This window comes from Ranitomeya variabilis, chromosome 7 (assembly GCF_051348905.1).
Source record: "Ranitomeya variabilis isolate aRanVar5 chromosome 7, aRanVar5.hap1, whole genome shotgun sequence".
Taxonomy (NCBI): Eukaryota; Metazoa; Chordata; class Amphibia; order Anura; family Dendrobatidae; genus Ranitomeya; species Ranitomeya variabilis.
This window is the reverse complement of record NC_135238.1, coordinates 80,862,503-80,884,942: the sequence shown is the minus strand read 5'-3', so window position 1 is coordinate 80,884,942 and position 22,440 is coordinate 80,862,503. Positions and strand designations below refer to the sequence as shown.

At 45.0% G+C, this 22,440-nt stretch overlaps 2 protein-coding genes across 3 annotated transcripts in view; one reads left to right on the top strand and one right to left on the bottom strand.

Moving 5' to 3' along the window:
* Positions 1-7,573, bottom strand: part of PDAP1 (PDGFA associated protein 1) — a 29,640-nt gene extending 22,067 nt beyond the window's left edge. The window contains exon 1 of the mRNA XM_077275368.1: positions 7,436-7,573. Coding sequence (XP_077131483.1) covers positions 7,436-7,448 — 13 coding nt within the window. The 5' untranslated portion in view covers positions 7,449-7,573. The remainder of the gene's footprint in view (positions 1-7,435) is intronic.
* Positions 7,574-7,748: 175 nt separating this feature from the next.
* On the top strand, positions 7,749-19,560 carry BUD31 (BUD31 spliceosome associated protein). 2 transcript variants are annotated; one of them, XM_077275369.1, is made up of 5 exons: positions 7,749-8,020; positions 14,730-14,835; positions 15,110-15,232; positions 17,415-17,581; positions 19,364-19,560. In XM_077275369.1, the coding sequence occupies exons 2-5, from the start codon at positions 14,742-14,744 to the stop codon at positions 19,412-19,414; spliced, it is 435 nt and encodes a 144-aa protein (XP_077131484.1). In that variant the 5' UTR covers positions 7,749-8,020; positions 14,730-14,741; the 3' UTR covers positions 19,415-19,560. The 2 variants fall into 2 exon arrangements, with proteins under 2 accessions (XP_077131484.1, XP_077131485.1); XM_077275370.1 differs by lacking the exon at positions 7,749-8,020 and adding an exon at positions 8,463-8,566.
* Positions 19,561-22,440: the final 2,880 nt, after the last annotated feature.

Below are 22,440 nucleotides of genomic sequence, written 5' to 3'. Positions count from 1 at the left end.
CGTGTTTCCATTTTCACCATCAGAGTGGTCCGTGTTTCCATTTTCGTCATCATTGTGTGGCTCGTGTGTCCGTTTTCAACATCAGTGTGTGGTCTGTGTTTCCGTTTTCACCTGTGTGTGGTTCATGTGTCCATTTTTACTATCAGTTTGTCAGTGTGTGGTCCGTGTGTCTGTTTTTACCATCAGTGTTTAGTCCGTTCACCATCAGTGTGTGGCTAATGTGTTTTTTATTACCATAAGGCCGGCGTCACACTTGGCATAAGACAATACGCCACGTATTATACGTCCGTACTACGGCCGTAATACGGAGAAATGTTCCCAAAATATTGATCCGTAGTCAGGGTGTGTCAGCGTATTTTGCGCATGGCATCCTCCGTATGTAATCCGTATGGCATCCGTACTGCGAGATTTTCGCGCAGGCTTGGAAAACCGACATCTAATGGATTTATGTGCTCAAATGTTCGGGAAAACCAGGGTGGATAAAAATCAATGTTTTTTTAAAAAAATCAAAAAAATCGGATTTTTTTTTATTTAAATCGGATTTTTTTCAATAAACTTCTTTTTGAGGAAAATATTTTACCATCCAAAGGTTCTTCCATCATGAGATAAAGCTGAGTTGTTTAACTCAGTAGAATAAAGGCTGTATATGTGTAACATTCACAATGCCATGCTCTTCCAGAGGTTTCTGTAGGATGCTGACTATCCAACAAGTTTGGGCATGTCAACTGAATGGAAAAAGAAACTAAACCAAAAGTGAAACCAAGCTAGAAGTGTGGAATTAAAGGGGCAGTATGAACAAAATGTGGAGGCTATTAATAGTTTATACAATTAAGACATGCTGCTTTTAAACACCTACCTATTGCCATATAGTAAAACAAAAAAGATTTTTACTTACTTTGGGGTCCCCCCTCACCCTGGCGTTAGATCGTTGCCCCTAGTTTCGTCCGTGTAACTATGGGCGCACATGCGCACTGCTCTCACTTCTCATTTTAATCGTGATTTATATTAAAAAAAAACCTTTTGATTTAAATCAGTGATTTAAATCATGATTAAAATCATGATTTAAATCGATCCGATTTAAATAGAAAAAAATCTTTTGATTTAAATCGTGATTTAAATCATGATTTAAATCGGCGTGATTTAAATCAATCCACCCTGGGGAAAACATATATACAGTATATATATATATATGTCATTGAGACACATATATAAATATTCTGTATTTAGATTTCATTCAGCGCGATATCTGTGAACAGCCGGTAATTCAATTGCCGGCTTTTCATTTCTCCTGCACAAACCCGACAGGATATGAGACATGGTTTACATACAGTAAACCATGTCATATCCCCCTTTTTTTTGCATATTCCACACTACTAATGTTAGTAGTGTGTATGTGCAAAATTTCAGCGCTGTAGCTGCTAAAATAAAGGGTTAAATGGCGGAAAAAATTGGCGTGGGCTCCCGCGCAATTTTCTCCGCCAGAATGGTAAAGCCAGTGACTGAGGGCAGATATTAATAGCCAGGAGAGGGTCCATGGTTATTGGCCCCCCCTGGCTACAAACATCTGCCCCCAGCCACCCCAGAAGAGGCACATCTGGAAGATGCGCCTGTTCTGGCACTTGGCCACTCTCTTCCCACTCCCGTGTAGCGGTGGGATATGGGGTAATGAAGCATTAATGCCACCTTGCTATTGTAAGGTGACATTAAGCCAGATTAATAATGGAGAGGCGTCAATGATGACACCTATCCATTATTAATCCAATTGTTTGAAAGGGTTAAAAAACACACACACACGATTTAAAAGTATTTTAATGAAATAAACACAGCGGTTGTTTTAATATTTTATTGCTCTCTCAATCCATTTGCAGGCCCTCGCTTGGCAAAATAATAAACGCACAAGATACATACCTTCTGATGTCCGATCACGTCCCACGAGGTAATCCATCTGAAGGGGTTAACTAATATTACAGGCACGAGCTGCGATAAACCACTCGCTCGTGCCTGTAATCCCCGGGTGCTGAAAGGAAAGCTGGATCTGTACTTACATTCAGTCGCGGTGATGCGCCCCCTGCTGGATGTTCTCATGAACTGCAGCCTGGGAACTTTTTCCCACACTCCAGGTCATATGAGGACATCCACCAGGGGGCGCATCACCGCGACTGAAGGAAATGTAGGTCAATGACCTACATTTCATTCATTCGCCGGGGATTACAGGCACGGAGCACACAGCTGCATTAGCAGGGCTCCTGCTTGTAAATTATTTTAACCCCTTCAGATGGATTACATCGTGGGACGTGACGGTTCAGCTGAGGGTATGTATCTTGTGCGTTCATTATTTTGCCAAGCGAGGGCCTGCAAATGGATTGAGAGAGCAATAAAATATTAAAACAACCTGTGTGTTTATTTCATTAAAATACTTTTAAATCGTGTGTGTGTGTGTGTGTGTGTGTGTGTGTGTGTTTTTTAACCCTTTCAAACAATTGGATTAATAATGGATAGGTGTCATAATTGACGCCTCTCCATTATTAATCTGGCTTAATGTCACCTTACAATAGCAAGGTGGCATTAACCCTTCATTACCCCATATCCCACCGCTACAGGGAGTGGGAAGAGAGTGGCCAAGTGCCAGAATAGGCGCATCTTCCAGATGTGCCTTTTCTGGGGTGGCTGGGGGCAGATGTTTTTAGCCACGGGGGGGGGGCAATAACCATGGACCCTCTCCTGGCTATTAATATCTGCCCTCAGTCACTGGCTTTACCATTCTGGCGGAGAAAATTGCGCGGGAGCCCACGCCAATTTTTTCCGCCATTTAACCCTTTATTTTAGCAGCTACAGCGCTGAAATTTTGCACATACACACTACTAACATTAGTAGTGTGGAATATGCAAAAAAAATGGGGATATGAGATGGTTTACTGTATGTAAACCATGTCTCATATCCTGTCGGGTTTGTGCAGGAGAAATGAAAAGCCGGCAATTGAATTACCGACTTTTCACTAACACCGCTGTGTATTTCTCGCAAGTCACACTGCTGGTCCGTGTGGAATCCGTATTTTTCTCGCCCCCATAGACTTTCATTGGCAATTTTTTTTGCGCAATACGCTGACAAACGCAGCATGCTGCGATTTTGTACAGCCGTAGAAAGCCGTATAATACTGAACCGTAATATACGGCTGATACCGGTAGGAGCAGCCCCATTGAGAATTGTGCCGTTTATTTTGCGAGTTTTACGGACGTAATTTCTGCGCTCTTACGTCCGTAAAACTCGCCAATGTGACACCGGCCTAAATGTGTCATCAGTGTCTGCTTTTACCATAAGTGTGTAGTCCGTGTTTCTGCTTTCGTCATCATTGTGTGGCTCGTGTGTCCGTTTTCAACATCAGTGTGTCATCAGTGTTTGGTCTGTGTTTCCATTTTCACCTGTGTGTGGTTCATGTGTCCGTTTTTACTATCAGTTTGTCAGTATGTGGTCCGTGTGTCTGTTTTTACCATCAGTGTGTAGTCCGTTCACCATCGGTGTGTCATCAGTGTCTATCATGGACAGATAACGACACAGCATTGCTACGATCAGCACAGAGTATACACTAATGCCATGTGTGGGATGCACGTGTTTTTCATGGACCCATAGACTTATTGTTGCTTTTCATCAGTACACCAGAAGAAAAAAAATAACGATTGCATGAGTTTTGTTAGGTCACATGGTCTGAGAAAAAAACATGGACATGTGAATAGCACCGTAGATTATAATGGGTCCGCGCTGTATCTGTGAAGAATTAATACACACGGATGTCTGAGTGAGGTCTAAGGTCTGGAAACCCCACTGTTTGGGGAAAGCTCACAGTATATAGTGATATCCATCTAATCAAACTTCTCTTACCACATATCCAAAGGACTTTGACTAGTCAAAAAGGCGTTCACTGCGGCCAGACCTGTCCTGCCCCGTCTGTCAACAGCATGCCCACTGAGGCGTCCCTGTGGCCACTGATCCAGCCCCATGCTTGCCTTCTATCCTGCGGCTACTTGGGAAAGTAGTGTCCTCAGGCACGCTCGTACATAGACCTCTAGCTACATGCCAGAGACCTGAGGTCACACTGCACAGGCCCAAAGTTACAGTGTTCACAAGCAGCCGCGGGGTGCAATGATCTGGGAGGAGAGAGTGAGACCGGATCAGAGATCACTGCCACTCCTCAGTGGGCATGCTACTGGCAGATGGGGCAGGACTGGCCCGGCCGTAGTGAACACCTATTTGACCGGTGAAAGACTTTGGATATGCAGTGAAAGATGTGATATATGTGATAGGCGAGTGTCACTATATACTGTGAGCTTTCCCACACGTTGGGGCTGCCGGCATGCAGAAGACAGGTGCAGCCATATCATTAGTCTCTATGGGTTGGTGCAGCTGTCAATCATGCTGCGCTCCTGCTCTCTGAGAGCACCACTGCCAGCATCGTCCACCCACCCCCTCACCGAACAAAAGGATTAAAGGGAGATTACATTCTGATCTTCTGTTTCTTCTGTCCCCAGACGTCATCTCACGGGAGTCAGGAGGCTCCACACACCTTATGCCCGATCGGCGGGGTCGGACAACCCTATCTAAGGTCTTCAGACAATTGAGTACAATTTATGGCATTTTGGAACACTAGGCTCTCAGGTGTGTTAGGAATTCCAGCTGTTCTATTCCATTATAAATGATGGACACCAGAAGTGTATGAAATACCCCAAACAGAACAGCACAGGCGGCCATTGTCAGCGGGGTCCATCATGTGCCAAATGCATCCCCCTCACAAATTCCCGCTTTCATTTCCCATTTCAGATTTGATAATACAGTTATGGACCCAAGTAAAGACGCATCAGCAGCCGAGCAGATCCCCCAGCACTATAGTGTCCGTGTGGGGGCAATAATCATCTCTAATAGTTACAGGACCTCAGGACAGTACTAGTGATAAGTCCAGAGATATGTCACTGTTCACACCGCTGGTTTAGGGGAAATAACACGTTCAGTTACAGGACACTTCCATAATCGCTCATATCAGACAGTCATTGGATCTCAGCACTGTACAGAACAAATGGGATTCACAGACTAAAGGAACCTGCTCAAAACAGAAGGAACAGGAGCCCAGAGGCTCGGCTCCATCCACACACTGTGTTCCCCTCTCCTCCAACACTGGACATTGAGGAAAGCCTAAGAGCCGAGCGCTGGTGGTCCCGTCCTCCCATCAGACCCTGAGCGGAGACAGACGTGTGACCACACAGCACACTCTACAGGTCACATAGCGCTCAGCACCCTGGGGGCCAACCCCGATTACTGGACACACAGACGACCGTCAGCACCAATCTGCTGCACCAATCACGGGGGAGGAGCCATCACTGCTCAGTCACTGGCAGCGGAGGTACGGTCACCAGTGTGCAATCAGAATGTAATGGGCGACATATACCTGATCTCTCCTACACGCTGACTGTTCCCATCTATCACTGAGGGCTCTCTCCTCCATGCTGACTGTTCCCATCTATCACTGAGGGCCCTCTCCTCCACGCTGACTGTTCCCATCCATCACTGAGGGCTCTCTCCTCCATGCTGACTGTTCCCATCCATCACTGAGGGCTCTCTCCTCCATGCTGACTGTTCCCATCTATCACTGAGGGCCCTCTCCTCCACGCTGACTGTTCCCATCCATCACTGAGGGCTCTCTCCTCCATGCTGACTGTTCCCATCCATCACTGAGGGCTCTCTCCTCCATGCTGACTGTTCCCATCTATCACTGAGGGCTCAATCCTCCATGCTGACTGTTCCCACCTATCACTGAGGGCTCTCTCCTCCATGCTGACTGTTCCCATCCATCACTGAGGGCCCTCTCCTCCACGCTGACTGTTCCCATCCATCACTGAGGGCTCAATCCTCCATGCTGACTGTTCCCACCTATCACTGAGGGCTCTCTCCTACACACTGACTGTTCCCACCTATCACTGAGGGCTCTCTCCTACACACTGACTATTCCCACCTATCACTGAGGGTCTCTCCTACATGCTGACTGTTCCCACCTATCACTGAGGGCTCTCTCCTACACACTGACTATTCCCACCTATCACTGAGGGTCTCTCCTACACACTGACTATTCCCACCTATCACTGAGGGCTCTCTCCTACACACTGACTGTTCCCACCTATCACTGAGGGCTCTCTCCTACACACTGACTGTCCCCATCTATCACTGAGGGCTCTCTCCTGCACACTGACTGTCCCCATCTATCACTGAGGGCTCTCTCCTACACGCTGACTGTCCCCATCTATCACTGAGGGCTCTCTCCTACACACTGACTGTCCCCATCTATCACTGAGGGCTCTCTCCTACACACTGACTGTCCCCATCTATCACTGAGGGCTCTCTCCTACACGCTGACTGTCCCCATCTATCACTGAGGGCTCTCTCCTACACACTGACTGTCCCCATCTATCACTGAGGGCTCTCTCCTCCATGCTGACTGTTCCCACCTATCACTGAGGGCTCTCTCCTACACACTGACTGTTCCCACCTATCACTGAGGGCTCTCTCCTCCATGCTGACTGTTCCCATCCATCACTGAGGGCTCTCTCCTCCACGCTGACTGTTCCCATCTATCACTGAGGGCTCTCTCCTCCACGCTGACTGTTCCCATCTATCACTGAGGGCTCTCTCCCACACACTGACTGTTCCCACCTATCACTGAGGGCTCTCTCCTCCACGCTGACTGTTCCCATCTATCACTGAGGGCTCTCTCCTCCATGCTGACTGTTCCCATCTATCACTGAGGGCCCTCTCCTCCATGCGGACTGTTCCCATCCATCATTGAGGGCCCTCTCCTCCATGCTGACTGTTCCCATCTATCACTGAGGGCTCTCTCCTCCATGCTGACTGTTCCCACCTATCACTGAGGGCCCTCTCCTCCATGCTGACTGTTCCCACCTATCACTGAGGGCCCTCTCCTCCATGCTGACTGTTCCCATCCATCACTGAGGGCCCTCTCCTCCATGCTGACTGTTCCCACCTATCACTGAGGGCCCTCTCCTCCATGCTGACTGTTCCCATCCATCACTGAGGGCTCTCTCCTCCATGCTGACTGTTCCCACCTATCACTGAGGGCCCTCTCCTCCATGCTGACTGTTCCCACCTATCACTGAGGGCCCTCTCCTCCATGCTGACTGTTCCCATCCATCACTGAGGGCTCTCTCCTCCATGCTCACTGTTCCCACCTATCACTGAGGGCCCTCTCCTCCATGCTGACTGTTCCCATCCATCACTGAGGGCCCTCTCCTCCATGCTGACTGTCCCCCCTGTAGCTGTGACTGTGGCGCCTTCCCCCGTTGTCCTGCTGTCAGCAGTGTGCTCGTCCCCATCTTTGCTCTCCGCCACACGCTCATCCCCGCAGACACACGGATGCCCGCCGCCGCCTCGTCCTCACCTCCTTTCGGCATCTTATCTCCCTTCTTCTCGTTACCTCTTCCTTTCCCACAACTTGATGGGCACGCGCCTAAGGGCCCTGAGCCGGAAGCCTGTCCTAGCGCTGCCTGCCGCGCCGTATTACCGAGACAGCCGCATATTCCCCCAATGATGGCACTCCTACATCACTGCATATATTTAATAAGGAAACTAAAATAACAGCACCATTATTTTACACACAGCAATTCGTAGGAACCATATATGTGACATTTGCAGACAGGCACTGCCCAGGACAGCTCTTCTGACGTAATGCGCTCCTTCCTCCGGCCTTGGGCAGAGCGCGCCCGTGTTCTGTCTAGAATGTGGCCGGCAAAGACCCGTCAGGCGCCCGGAATAAGGCACAGGGCGGAAAATGTGACCGCGGGCAATTGTAACGTAACAGGTAGAGACCGGGCAGCCAGGAAGACCCCGGCAGGAAGTGACGGACAAAGTGCGCGCTGACCCGGAAGTGGAGCGGGGATTACTTCCGGTGCAGTACTGTGATCGGGAAGGAGGCGAGTGTAGTACCGTGTAGTGACTGAGGAGGATTGTTTACCTGGTGGAGCGGGTAGGTTGGCTGCTTTTCTGTACCGTTTTATACAGGGGGATTCAATTGTATTCTGCGGCAAAGTAATGGCGGGTCCGGTCTGGTGTTTAAAGGGAACCTGTCACCCCCAAAATCGAAGGTGAGCTAAGACCACTGGCATCAGGGGCTTATCTACAGCATTCTGTAATGCATTCTGTAATGCTGTAGATCAGCCCCTGATGTATCCTGAAAGATGAGAAAAAGAGGTTAGATTATACTTATCCAGCGGCGGTCCCGCTGCGGTCTGGGTCCGATGGGCGTCACGGTCCGGGGCCTCCCATCTTCTTACGATGACGTCCTCTTCTTGTCTTCTTGCCGCGGCTCCGGCGTACTTTGTCTGTCCTGTTGAGGGAAGAGCAAAGTACTGCAGTGCGCAGACGCCGGAAAGGTCAGAGAGGCCCTCAACAGGGCAGACAAAGTACACCAGAGCCAGAGCCGTAACAGGAAGCAAAGAAGAGGATGTCATCGTAAGAAGATAGGAGGCACCGGACCACGACGCCCATCGGACCGCAGCAGGACCGCCCCTGGGTGAGTATAATATAACCTCTTTTTCTCATCTTTCAGGTTACATCGGGGGCTTATCTACAGCATTACAGAATGCTTTAGATAAGCCCTTGATGCCGGTGACCGCAGCTCATATACGATTTTGGGGGTGACAGGTTCCCTTTAAAGTGTAAATGAACATGATGGAATCTGAAATTACTAATGTGATCGTCATGTATTAAGGATACAAGGATGATCACACAGCTCCTGCCTCCCAGATACTGATAATTACTGCACAGCTCCTCTCGTGTAGATATAATATAGGAGATAACTGTCCACCTCCCAGATACTGATGATTATCACACAGCTCCTCTCATATCGATATAAGGATAACCATCCACCTACCAGATGATAATTACCGCACAGCTCCTCTCATATTGATATAAGAGATATCCATCCCGCCTCCCAGTTACTGATAATTACTACACAGCTCCTCTCATATAGTTATGATATAGGCGGGACGGTTATCTCCTACTAGATGGTGGCCCGATTCTAACGCATCAGGTATTCTAGAATATGTATGTCCACGTAGTATATTGCCCAGTGACGTAGTATATTGCCCAGTGACGTAGTATATTGCCCAGTGACGTAGTATATTGCACAGCCACGTAGTATATTGCCCAGTGACGTAGTATATTGCCCAGCCAGATAGTATATTGCCCAGTGATGTAGTATATTGCCCAGCCATGTAGTATATTGCCCAGTCATGTAGTATATAGCACAGCCCATGTAGTATATTGCCCAGTCACGTAGTATATAGCACAGCCCATGTAGTATATTGCCCAGTCACGTAGTATATTGCCCAGTCACGTAGTATATTGCCCAGTCACGTAGTATATTGCCCAGTCACGTAGTATATTGCCCAGTCACGTAGTATATTGCACAGCGACGTAGTATACAGCACAGAGCCACGTAGTATATTGCCCAGCCACGTATGTCACAGGTTAAAAAATAAACATATACTCACCTTCCAAAGGGGCCCCTTGTAGTTCTGTCGCCTGTGTTCGGTTCAGGCGGCAGCTTCCGGTCCGTGGGTGTGATGACGTCGCGGTAGGTCCTTCTCGCGCAGGGCCTGCGATGAGGTCGCGGTCACATGACCGTGACATCATGGCAGGTCCTTGTCGCACACCAACCTTAGCACCAGAACCTACCGCTTGCATGGACCTGTGACCGGAGCGTCGGAATGGCGGAGGAAGGTGAGTATATAATGATTTGTTTGTTTTTTTTAATTATTTTTGACATTAGATGTTTTTACTATTGAGGCTGCATAGGCAGCTTCAATAGTAAAAACTTGGTCACACAGGGTTAATAGCGGCGGTAACGGAGTGAGTTACCCGCTGCATAATGTGGTCCGTTACCGCTGGCATTAACGCTGTGTGAGCCATGACTGCGGAGAGTATGGAGCGGGCGCCGGGCACTGACTGTAGGGGAGTAGGGAGGGACTAATTGGACTGTGCCCGTCGCTGATTGGTCGCGGCAGCCATGACAGGCAGCTGGCGAGACCAATCAGCGAATGAATATCCGTGACGGAAGTGCCGACAGAAAGACGGAAGTACCCCTTAGACAATTATATATATATATATATATATATATATATATATATATATATATATATATATATATATAGATATCATAACTATATGAGATGAGCTGTGCGGTAATTATCAGTATCTTGGAGGTGGTACAGTTATATCCTATCAGATACTGATGATTACCACACAGGTCCTCTCATATAGTTGTGGCGATACGTGTGGGGTGCTCACCCACTCCTGTTTTTCTCAGCTCACATGGCTCCTTATTGCTGGGTCTGAGTTCTGGTCTTCCTCTCCTTGCTATTCGGTGGATATGGGCTCTGTATGGTTTTATATTTTTGTTCATATTGTTCCCTACATGGGTACTTGCATTTTTAGGGTCCTAGAAATGCAGGGACTCTTAAACAAACTTGATCTATGATCCTATATATGCCATCTATTAGTGGCGAAGTTTCTCCCATGCCACTGGATTCAGGCGTTTATTGATATTACTTTTTGATCCATCTTTGATGGCCCATTAGTTTTGTTTTTTGTCCCAACCAATGGCAAATATGATACTGTGAATTGGTCGACTAGTTTAAATGTGCACATATGCAGTGTTTATATATATATATATATATATATATATATATATATATATATATATATATATATATATATATATACAGGTCCTTCTCAAAAAATTAGCATATAGTGTTAAATTTCATTATTTACCATAATGTAATGATTACAATTAAACTTTCATATACTATAGATTCATTATCCACCAACTGAAATTTGTCAGGTCTTTTATTGTTTTAATACTGATGACTTTGGCATACAACTCCTGATAACCCAAAAAACCTGTCTCAATAAATTAGCATATTTCACCCGTCCAATCAAATAAAAGTGTTTTTTAATAACAAACAAAAAAACCATCAAATAATAATGTTCAGTTATGCACTCAATACTTGGTCGGGAATCCTTTGGCAGAAATGACTGCTTCAATGCGGCGTGGCATGGAGGCAATCAGCCTGTGACACTGCTGAGATGTTATGGAGGCCCAGGATGCTTCAATAGCGGCCTTAAGCTCATCCAGAGTGTTGGGTCTTGCGTCTCTCAACTTTCTCTTCACAATATCCCACAGATTCTCTATGGGGTTCAGGTCAGGAGAGTTGGCAGGCCAATTGAGCACAGTAATACCATGGACAGTAAACCATTTACCAGTGGTTTTGGCACTGTGAGCAGGTGCCAGGTCGTGCTGAAAAATGAAATCTTCATCTCCATAAAGCATTTCAGCCGATGGAAGCATGAAGTGCTCCAAAATCTCCTGATAGCTAGCTGCATTGACCCTGCCCTTGATGAAACACAGTGGACCAACACCAGCAGCTGACATGGCACCCCACACCATCACTGACTGTGGGTACTTGACACTGGACTTCAGGCATTTTGGCATTTCCTTCTCCCCAGTCTTCCTCCAGACTCTGGCACCTTGATTTCCGAATGACATGCAAAATTTGCTTTCATCAGAAAAAAGTACTTGGGACCACTTAGCAACAGTCCAGTGCTGCTTCTCTGTAGCCCAGGTCAGGCGCTTCTGCCGCTGTTTATGGTTCAAAAGTGGCTTTACCTGGGGAATGCGGCACCTGTAGCCCATTTCCTGCACACGCCTGTGCACGGTGGCTCTGGATGTTTCCACACCAGACTCAGTCCACTGCTTCCTCAGGTTCCGGTCACCTCTTCTCGTTGTACAGCGTTTTCTGCCACATTGTTTCCTTCCAACAGACTTACCATTGAGGTGCCTTGATACAGCACTCTGGGAACAGCCTATTTGTTGAGAAATTTCTTTCTGGGTCTTACCCTCTTGCTTGAGGGTGTCAATGATGGCCTTCTTGACATCTGTCAGGTCGCTAGTCTTACCCATGATGGGGGTTTTGAGTAATGAACCAGGCAGGGAGTTTTTAAAAGCCTCAGGTATCTTTTGCATGTGTTTAGAGTTAATTAGTTGATTCAGAAGATTAGGGTAATAGGTCATTTAGAGAACCTTTTCTTGATATGCTAATTTATTGAGACAGGTTTTTTGGGTTATCAGGAGTTGTAGGCCAAAATCATCAGTATTAAAACAATAAAAGACCTGACAAATTTCAGTTGGTGGATAATGAATCTATAATATATGAAAGTTTAATTGTAATCATTACATTATGGTAAATAATGAAATTTAACACTATATGCTAATTTTTTGAGAAGGACCTGTATATACATATATATACACACACACACAGTGGGGCAAAAAAGTATTTAGTCAGTCAGCAATAGTGCAAGTTCCACCACTTAAAAAGATGAGAGGCGTCTGTAATTTACATCATAGGTAGACCTCAACTATGGGAGACAAACTGAGACAAAAAAATCCAGAAAATCACATTGTCTGTTTTTTTATCATTTTATTTGCATATTATTGTGGAAAATAAGTATTTGGTCAGAAACAAACAATCAAGATTTCTGGCTCTCACAGACCTGTAACTTTTTCTTTAAGAGTCTCCTCTTTCCTCCACTCATTACCTGTAGCAATGGCACCTGTTTAAACTTGTTATCAGTATAAAAAGACACCTGTGCACACCCTCAAACAGTCTGACTCCAAACTACACTATGGTGAAGACCAAAGAGCTGTCAAAGGACACCAGAAACAAAATTGTAGCCCTGCACCAGGCTGGGAAGACTGAATCTGCAATAGCCAACCAGCTTGGAGTGAAGAAATCAACAGTGGGAGCAATAATTAGAAAATGGAAGACATACAAGACCACTGATAATCTCCCTCGATCTGGGGCTCCACGCAAAATCCCACCCCGTGGGGTCAGAATGATCACAAGAACGGTGAGCAAAAATCCCAGAACCACGCGGGGGACCTAGTGAATGAACTGCAGAGAGCTGGGACCAATGTAACAAGGCCTACCATAAGTAACACACTACGCCACCATGGACTCAGATCCTGCAGTGCCAGACGTGTCCCACTGCTTAAGCCAGTACATGTGCAGGCCCGTCTGAAGTTTGCTAGAGAGCATTTGGATGATCCAGAGGAGTTTTGGGAGAATGTCCTATGGTCTGATGAAACCAAACTGTAACTATTTGGTAGAAACACAACTTGTCCTGTTTGGAGGAAAAAGAATACTGAGTTGCATCCATCAAACACCATACCTACTGTAAAGCATGGTGGTGGAAACATCATGCTTTGGGGCTGTTTCTCTGCAAAGGGGCAGGACGACTGATCCGGGTACATGAAAGAATGAATGGGGCCATGTATCGTGAGATTTTGAGTGCAAACCTCCTTCCATCAGCAAGGGCATTGAAGTTGAAACGTGGCTGGGTCTTTCAACATGACAATGATCCAAAGCACACCGCCAGGGCAACGAAGGAGTGGCTTCGTAAGAAGCATTTCAAGGTCCTGGAGTGGCCTAGCCAGTCTCCAGATCTCAACCCTATAGAAAACCTTTGGAGGGAGTTGAAAGTCCGTGTTGCCAAGCGAAAAGCCAAAAACATCACTGCTCTAGAGGAGATCTGCATGGAGGAATGGGCCAACATACCAACAACAGTGTGTGGCAACCTTGTGAAGACTTACAGAAAACGTTTGCCCTCTGTCATTGCCAACAAAGGATATATTACAAAGTATTGAGATTAAATTTTGTTTCTGACCAAATACTTATTTTCCACCATAATATGCAAATAAAATGATTAAAAAAAAGACAATGTGATTTTCTGGATTTTTTTTCTCAGTTTGTCTCCCATAGTTGAGGTCTACCTATGATGTAAATTACAGACGCCTCTCATCTTTTTAAGTGGTGGAACTTGCACTATTGCTGACTGACTAAATACTTTTTTGCCCCACTGTATATATATATATATATATATATATATATATATATATATATATATATATACACACATATGCTATGACTCTTTACTTGCTTAAATATGTGCGCCTTTAGCCGGAGTATATAACATTCAGGAAACTGTTGTGGTTAGTCATTGCCTATATTATACAGCATGACTATAGAGCGGTCAACACTATGTTTTTAAATGTTTTTAATCCTTGTTGTGTCTTGTGTGCAATCACTGTTTGACATTGCTATTGATAATAATAAAAATTGTAAAACACTTTTTATTCAGTCTGGGTGTTCCCACTTTATGGGCATACTTTTCTTCTCTTTTTTATCATATAGCCTTTTGTTAACTTGGTCCCAACTTTTTTGAGATTTGATGCTGCCATTAATTTCTAAATGAGGTAATTTTGTTCGGTTGAAATGAAAAAATATCTAACTTCCACCTTCTGATCTATGTTGTGTTGTGAATAAAAATGGCTATCGGTGATTTCCATATCTTTGCTTTCTTGTTTTCTTTACATTTTACACAACTTGTGGGTGGCTTTCAGGTTGTAGATCTGTTTTCAGCCTCTGAATGTTAGCAATGATTGTCTATTCACTGACAACAAGTCAGATTTTGAAAATGGTGAGAAATTGCCAGACACATTATATTAGAAAGCTGCTGAACATTGCCCAAAAATCAGGTTGTGTTTACTTTAAACCAGACCATCTTTTCCAGATACATTCTGTCCAAAATCTAAATCTAAATGATCTATCATCTAGGTTGTCATTACAATGCCTAAAGTCAAGCGAAGCAGGAAGCCTCCTCCAGATGGTTGGGAGCTCATAGAACCAACGTTGGATGAACTGGATCAGAAAATGAGAGAAGGTGAGAGGGTTTTTTGAAAATATGTAGATTCAGGACTAGGATATACCCTGTTTCGTAACGTTGTGCCATAATGTTACTCATATAATCTAAATAAGTTGCCATTTTCTGGTGATTTCAATGGGATGAGAATGTTATAAGCGCCTTTACTAGAGCTAGAAAAAGTGGAACTCCGAGCAAAATACATAGAATAAGAAATGAGAAATTGATTTTGCATCACAGATGCCTGACTGCATGCTGAAATGTGTATAATCCTCATATTCCTGATTATCACCAGCTGAAACTGACCCTCATGAAGGAAAGAGGAAGGTGGAATCTCTGTGGCCAATCTTCCGCATCCATCATCAGAAAACCCGCTATATATTTGACCTGTTCTATAAGAGGAAAGCGATAAGCAGAGGTAACGTTTTCTTTTTTTGTTTGTAATATCTGCTTAGAAAATATGTCGCCACTGAATATGGATTCTTTAAGTCATTTGTTAAGACGCTATTTAGGCCTCAAGTCAGACGTCCTTGAGTCACCACGTGTTTTATCTGTGTTTTTCACAAACCGAGCATGTACCCAATTAAAGTCTAGGGTGCTATTCAGATGTGCATGTTTTTTTGTGGACCATGTTTCTGCAAAACAAAAATCACAGAGAATTGTTTGCTTTTGATCTGAGTCACAGGTCAAAATTTCTCATAGAAATATGTGTCCGTGAAAATCACTGACAACACACGGTTAACATCCATGGTTAACATTGTGATGGATAGGAGTTTGTGTTTGATAGTGAAGAATCACTGATAAAACGCTGATGAAAATCAGATCCAAAACACTGATTACCAGTCTGTTTTTATGTATGAGGAAAATCACGGACTTCTGAATAAGGCCGTAGCTGCAGATAGTTTGTCAACTTTCAGGTAAATCGCATTAAAATTACGTTAGGCTGCATGAACTTACATCCTCACTGTAGCCATTTGCTTCCACTCATTGATGCGTTGCTTGGGACTTTTACGGCCATCGCTCCTCACAACAGTGAGTGCAGCTGTAATCACTTCCTGGCACAATGACTGACAGCGCTGCATACGCATGCTGCAGATCAGGCTGTCAGTCAATGTGCCAGGGAATAATTACAGCTTGTATTGTCAGCAGTGACTGTAACTGCTCCCTGCACTGCCACAATGACTGGAAGCAAGCGTCTGCAGGGAGGACATAAGGTAATTTTCGCTCTGTATCCGCTATTACAATAAGGCAGGTTAGCATGACTTTAATCTGCAGATTTGCACTGTATGCGCTGGTATTGTTTCTGGACATAACATTCGTTTTTAAACTTACCATGTAAATTGTAAGTATAGGCAACTTGTATGTTTCCACTGTCCTGCAACACAATTTTGGGAAAATACACTAAATAAAATGGGTACAAATAGCACCGAAAGTGCAGGTTATGGCATGTGCCACTGTCACATAATAGGAGTATGAGCAAGAGAAGACCTAGACTGCAATGTCCTGTATTTGCAAAGCAACAAATAAAGTAGCATTCTGTAGCGCTATAGCAAGCAAGCATGAAATATGACATTTCAATTGCACTACTGCTCTAGAAAATTGGAAAAATTGAGAATGCTTAGTGCATAAATTGGCCAATTCATGTGTACCCGGCAGCCACGATAAGGCGATTCTCGTTGCTGGGAACCTGCCTAATGTGAATCTTCTCGTAGGCTGAAGCCTACATTTATATGGGAAGGTAGGATCCTGTAGTTACTAAAAATGCCTATGGCTGAGGGGCAGAGAGCTCAGTCAGAGAGACTATGTATACAAATAACAAAAGACTGACCGTCACTTCCAAACAGAAGTCAGGTGAGTACAGGTGTCCTTTACTTGCATTATGCTTTAGGAGGCTGTGATTGTGCATTGATAGATCAAACGTTTGCTGAGCAAATACTCAAGCCGGTAATACACATTAGATGGTGTTCTGCAGACAGCAATCTCGGCCCTCTCTCTCATACACAGGAGCTCTATTTCGGCCATGCACTCCTGTGCATGGGAGAGCAGCTGACATGTTTGCCGATGGCTTTGAGACAATATCATCTGCAGTCTTGAGATTAGGCATGCCAGATCGATATTTTCCCCAACAATTAATTTACTAGGGCTCCCATACACATTAGACTGTCGAAGAACCGTCCGATATCTGCATGTTTGGCGGACATTAGTCTGATATGTATGGGAGGGGTAGGCTTTACATGTAAGCTGTAGATTAGTGTCAGACTCCTCGTCCCACTAACACCAAGGTTGGGGGGCAGTGCGTACCATATCAGGGGTATTTGCACTGTGCTGTTGATGTGCATTTGATAGGCCACACCGATAGTGATCACAACCTGTGCTTACATTGATTTAATTTATCTGGGAAGATGGAGAAAAGCTGCTCTGACCTCCGGGCACACAGTCTGATGTACTGACCTAATATTGTTCACAATACCAAGATGGTAATATGAAGTCTTTATACAAAATATTTCATAGAAATAATTTACATACATTTTAATATAAAAAAAATGGTCTCGAGTCCTGTCTGACTAATCTGAGTGTGCTTGCTTTCTGTGTTTTTCTAGAACTTTACGATTATTGCATTAGGGAAGGCTACGCTGACAAGAACCTTATTGCTAAGTGGAAAAAACAAGGCTATGAGAACCTGTGCTGCCTGCGCTGTATACAGACCAGGGACACAAACTTTGGAACCAATTGTATTTGTCGTGTCCCCAAAGGCAAACTTGAAGTGGTAAGAGCTCCAGCATATTACATGAGTATATCAGGGCCTTGGCTGAATGATCTTCTGGTACATGTGGCCGGAGAGCCTCCATCCCTTTTCCTTATTGATCCTCTCCACGGGCCGTGTTTGGTATCGCTGCCCAGCCTCAATCACATGAATGGAACTGGCCAGCAATACTGGACACAAGGTGCAGACTGCAGTGTCTGCAGGCAGAGGACACCAATTTATCATTCATTCCAGATAGGATTCCCTTGATCAGTGAAACAACGAAGCAGAACTTTCACTTAAAAAGGCTAATTTGTAGTATTGCACACAGCCACATGCTGGTGGACGTCGTTGTGAAGGAGCCGCAGCCCCTACATTCAGGAGTCTTGGACGCCAGGTCTCCACCAATCTAAAATTCTTGGCTGAGATTAAAGGGAACCTGTCACCCCGTTTTTTTCGGTATGAGATAAAAATACTGTTAAATATGGCCTGAGCTGTGCATTACAATAGTGTAGTTTGTGGACCCCGATTCCCCACCTATGCTGCCGAAATACGTTACCAAAGTAGTCATTTTCGCCTGTCAATCAGGCTGGTCAGGTCGGATGGGCGTGGCTTCTTCCCCCAGATATTGCGTAGTTTTCCGTTGGTGGCGTAGTGGTGTGCGCATGTCCAACGTCCCCAATCCTGCACGGGGGGGTGAAAATAGCAGCGATGTCCGTTATTCCATTGGTGGTCGGTGGGCGCGGCCATCTTCCTTTGGCCGCGCGTGCGCAGAAGCGGCGCTCTGCTGGCCGCGGCTTCAGGAAAATGGCCGCCGCGATCTCCATCTGCGCACGCGCGGCATCCCGCGGCCATTTTCCTGAAGCCGCGGCCAGCAGAGCGCCGCTTCTGCGCACGCGCGGCCAAAGGAAGATGGCCGCGCCCACCGACCACCAATGGAATAACGGACATCGCTGCTATTTTCACCCCCCCCCCCGTGCAGGATTGGGGACCTTGGACATGCGCACACCACTACGCCACCAACGGAAAACTACGCAATATCTGGGGGAAGAAGCCACGCCCATCCGACCTGACCAGCCTGATTGACAGGCGAAAATGACTACTTTGGTAACGTATTTCGGCAGCATAGGTGGGGAATCGGGGTCCACAAACTACACTATTGTAATGCACAGCTCAGGCCCTATTTAACAGTATTTTTATCTCATACCGAAAAAAACGGGGTGATAGGTTCCCTTTAAGCTATTAATGGAATTTTTATTTTTTAATAAATGTAATAAGCGCCAATTTTCCGCAAGAGTAATATGGACAACTCAGGTTCAGTCACCAAGCTAACAGCATCCCGGCTTTCATGGTGCAGTTTGTTAGGGGGGACCAGACCCCATGGCTGTATCGTCTGTGTGTGACATTGAGTTTATAGCTAGCTCTAACTACAGACTTTCCACCTAATTCAGGCCTAAATGGTGTTTGCATAATATTCTTCCTAAATCCAGACAGTACGTACATTAGTACATCTTATATAGGGTGCTATTACTGAGGGGGTGCAGGACTATGGCGGAGACATTGTTGTTTAGTAGGGGCCATGGTGTCTGACCGTTTTCTATGCGCACAACAGAAAATACTGTTTTTCCTGTTCCTCCTATTTGCCCTCATTGACTGTATTGGGACTGTGTTGTGGGTAATTATGGCAGTGGGGTCTTACAGTGGATGTCATTACGTGTTTAAGCATAATACTGGAAAGATGGTTAGCTGGGCTCTCCTCCTAGATGGGATGTGCCGTGTGGAATAACTCTCGTTTCTTTGTTGCAGGGACGTATTATTGAATGCACACACTGTGGATGTAGAGGGTGCTCCGGATAAAAGAAAATGACTTTTTAAGAACTTTATTATTCCATACCTTGCTTCCAGATTCTTGTAAGATGAAGAATGATTTCTCTTATTTGTGGCTGTCTTGTGACCAGTTGTTTCATTTTTGTAAGCGCTTAATAAAGATACTGTTAAATGTGGTTTTTATTATTATTTATTATTGTTAATTTCTGAGCTCTATTCCAGAGAAGTCTGATGTGTTACGGTATAGATGATTAGGCCTGTAATTGTTAGGACACTTCTAAAATGCTACACCAAAGGTTACAGCAGTTCATAGGCTGGCTCACACAGAGCTTACTGTGGGAACTGCTGCCTGTGACCTGCGGTAACCTTAATGACGTTACCGCTCGTCACTGCCGCCGCGTTCTCACGCTAAGCTCTGTGATGTCACTGCTCACCAAACCATCCATAGCAGAGTTGGGGATCATCATGAGACCTCATCATTATGGATTAACGGCGAACAGGTGAGGATTACTTTGCTTTTTTTTTATTTTTAGGTTTAATAAATGGGTAAAAGAGTGCAGTTGTCAGGGAGTGTTTTTTTTTTTTGTTTTTAATTAAAGGACTTTTATCTGTGTACATCTTTATTAATTTTGACTTGCTAACGCACCAGGGAAAATAAGAAGAACCGAGGCTAAGTGTCAGATTTGGAGCATCTAATGGATAACATGTGGCAGCTGAGGGCTGATGTTCTGAGTCTGGGAGGGGGTCAATATCCATGGCCCCTTCCCAGCGTATTCATATCAGTGTGCAGCTGTCTGTTTAGCCTTTGCTTGTTATTAGAATTAGGGGGACCCCACAGCATTTTTTTTGGTCCCCTCTTCTTATTAACCAAAGCAGAGAGCTGTGGGCTGTTATTAATAGGCTGGGAGCCTTTATTGCTATTGTCCCCTTTCCAGAATAATAACAGCCCCCAGCCGTCGTCTTTATCTCAGCTGGTTAGAAAAATTAAGGGGGACCCCACGCCGTTTTTTGTATTTAATTCACCCGACACACAGATGGCGGGTGCTGACTACAAGTCTCATCAGCGTCGCCTGAAGGGAGACGAGGCAATGATAAGACTTTCAGTTCGTGCTATTCCCGGGCGGCGTGTGCTGACTACAAGTGCCATCCGTGTCGCCTGGTCTCACTGATCACAAGGCGACAATGAAGAGAGTTTGATTCAGCACCGACTCCTGAGAACAGAACTACGGTAACTGTACTGCTATGTCCCAGACGCAGGGACGTGTCACACTGATGGTGCACATGATCATGGATATCATCGGTACTGGGTTTTCCGATAATATCGACATGTCAGAGAGGCCTAACCCTGCTGCCTCATTATAGTGACCGGATCCCTCTGGGAATTCAATTACAGGTGTAGTGATGATCTTCATTCCGTGGGTGATTTCTAAAAAACAAGCCGCAATGGATGTTGCAAAGTGAAAATTCAAAATCTGCCATTGTAGTTCACCTACATTATACCCAGCTCGTGCTTCTGGAGACATGCTTCACATAAATTAAGTGAGTCACTTTGCTACAGTAATGCCAGATTATTTGGGCGCTACATGTGGTTTAGGCACATTGTGGGGCTGACAAGGGAGGGGGCGTTTGAGAGCACAGATTTTCCTAGATTTCTTTCGAGAGGAGCCATAGCGCTCTTCCAGAGCCTTTGTGCTACCAGTAATGTGGACACCCCCCTCTATTTCTGTTAGCAGATGATGGAACTGAGTGAAGACTTGTTTTTTATTGACTGCTTTTAAGTTTTTATTGGTGGCATTTTGGATCATTTTTAAGGCTCTGCTTGCATTTATCCTGCGCACTGAGTGCTTACATCGGGGTTTTCATCTACATCTCTGAAATGCATGATTGAGATGAAACCCCTGAGGGGTGTAGTTTCCCAAAATGAGGTCAAATGAGGGGCTTTTCTGCTGTTGTGGCACTTTGGGGCTCTGCAAATGGAGTCCGTAAACTATTAAAGGGAAACCGTGCTCCTTCCCTCTGGAGCCCGCCCGTGTGGTGAAACAGTACTGTACAGCTACGTGTGGGTATTGCCACATTCAGGAGCAATTGTGTGACACATTATGGGGACTTTATTTATTTATTTTTTTACCAATATGACCTTGTGAAAATGTAAAATCTGGGGATAAAACAACATTTTAGTGGCAAAAGATAATTGTTTTTCTTTACCGCCAAAAGGTATAAAATTCTGTGACACACCTGTGGTGTCAATATAATCATTGCACCCCTAGATGAATTAATTGAAGGGTCTAGTTTGCAAAAGGGGGTCACTTATGGGGGGTTTCTGCTGCTCTGGCACCACAGGCGCTCTGGCAATGTGATATGGGAACAGCAACTTATTCCAGCAAAATCTGAACTCCAATATGGCGCTTCATCCCTTCTGAACATTGCACTGTGCCTGAAAAATAGTTTCTAGTGGCATATGAGGTATCATTGTACTCAAGAGAAATTTTGTGACAACATTTTTCTCTCCAATTTGCACTTTTGAAAATTAAAAACTTGGGGCTAAAACATTTTAGGGTTTAAAATGCTCATTACAGCCCTCAATGAATTCCTCGAGAGGTGTAGTATCGGCGTACTCAAGAATAATAGCACAATAAATTGTGGGGGTCCAGTTTCTCCTGTTAACTTTGTGAAAATGACAAATTTGGGGCTAAAACGGCAAATTTATTGAAAAGGTTTTTTTATTTATTTATGGCCCAATATTATAAAATTCTGTGAAGCAACAGTGTGTTCAAGATGCTCCCCACACTCATTGATAAATTCCTTGAGGGGTGTAGTTTCCAAAATGGGGCCAATTGTGGGGGTTTCTGCTGTTTTGTCTTCAAATGCAAAGAAAGAAAAGGGCATTACATAAACACCTATAGGTGACTAAGCAATACACCATACTATTGTAGAACAAATCCAGTCCACAATATGGAAACCAAAACCAGAGGTGTACCATGAGGATGTCAGAAAAGGCAGACCCCACATGTATCACGGCTATAGAGCAGCTTCTTCATGGGGGAGTACAAGCGCAA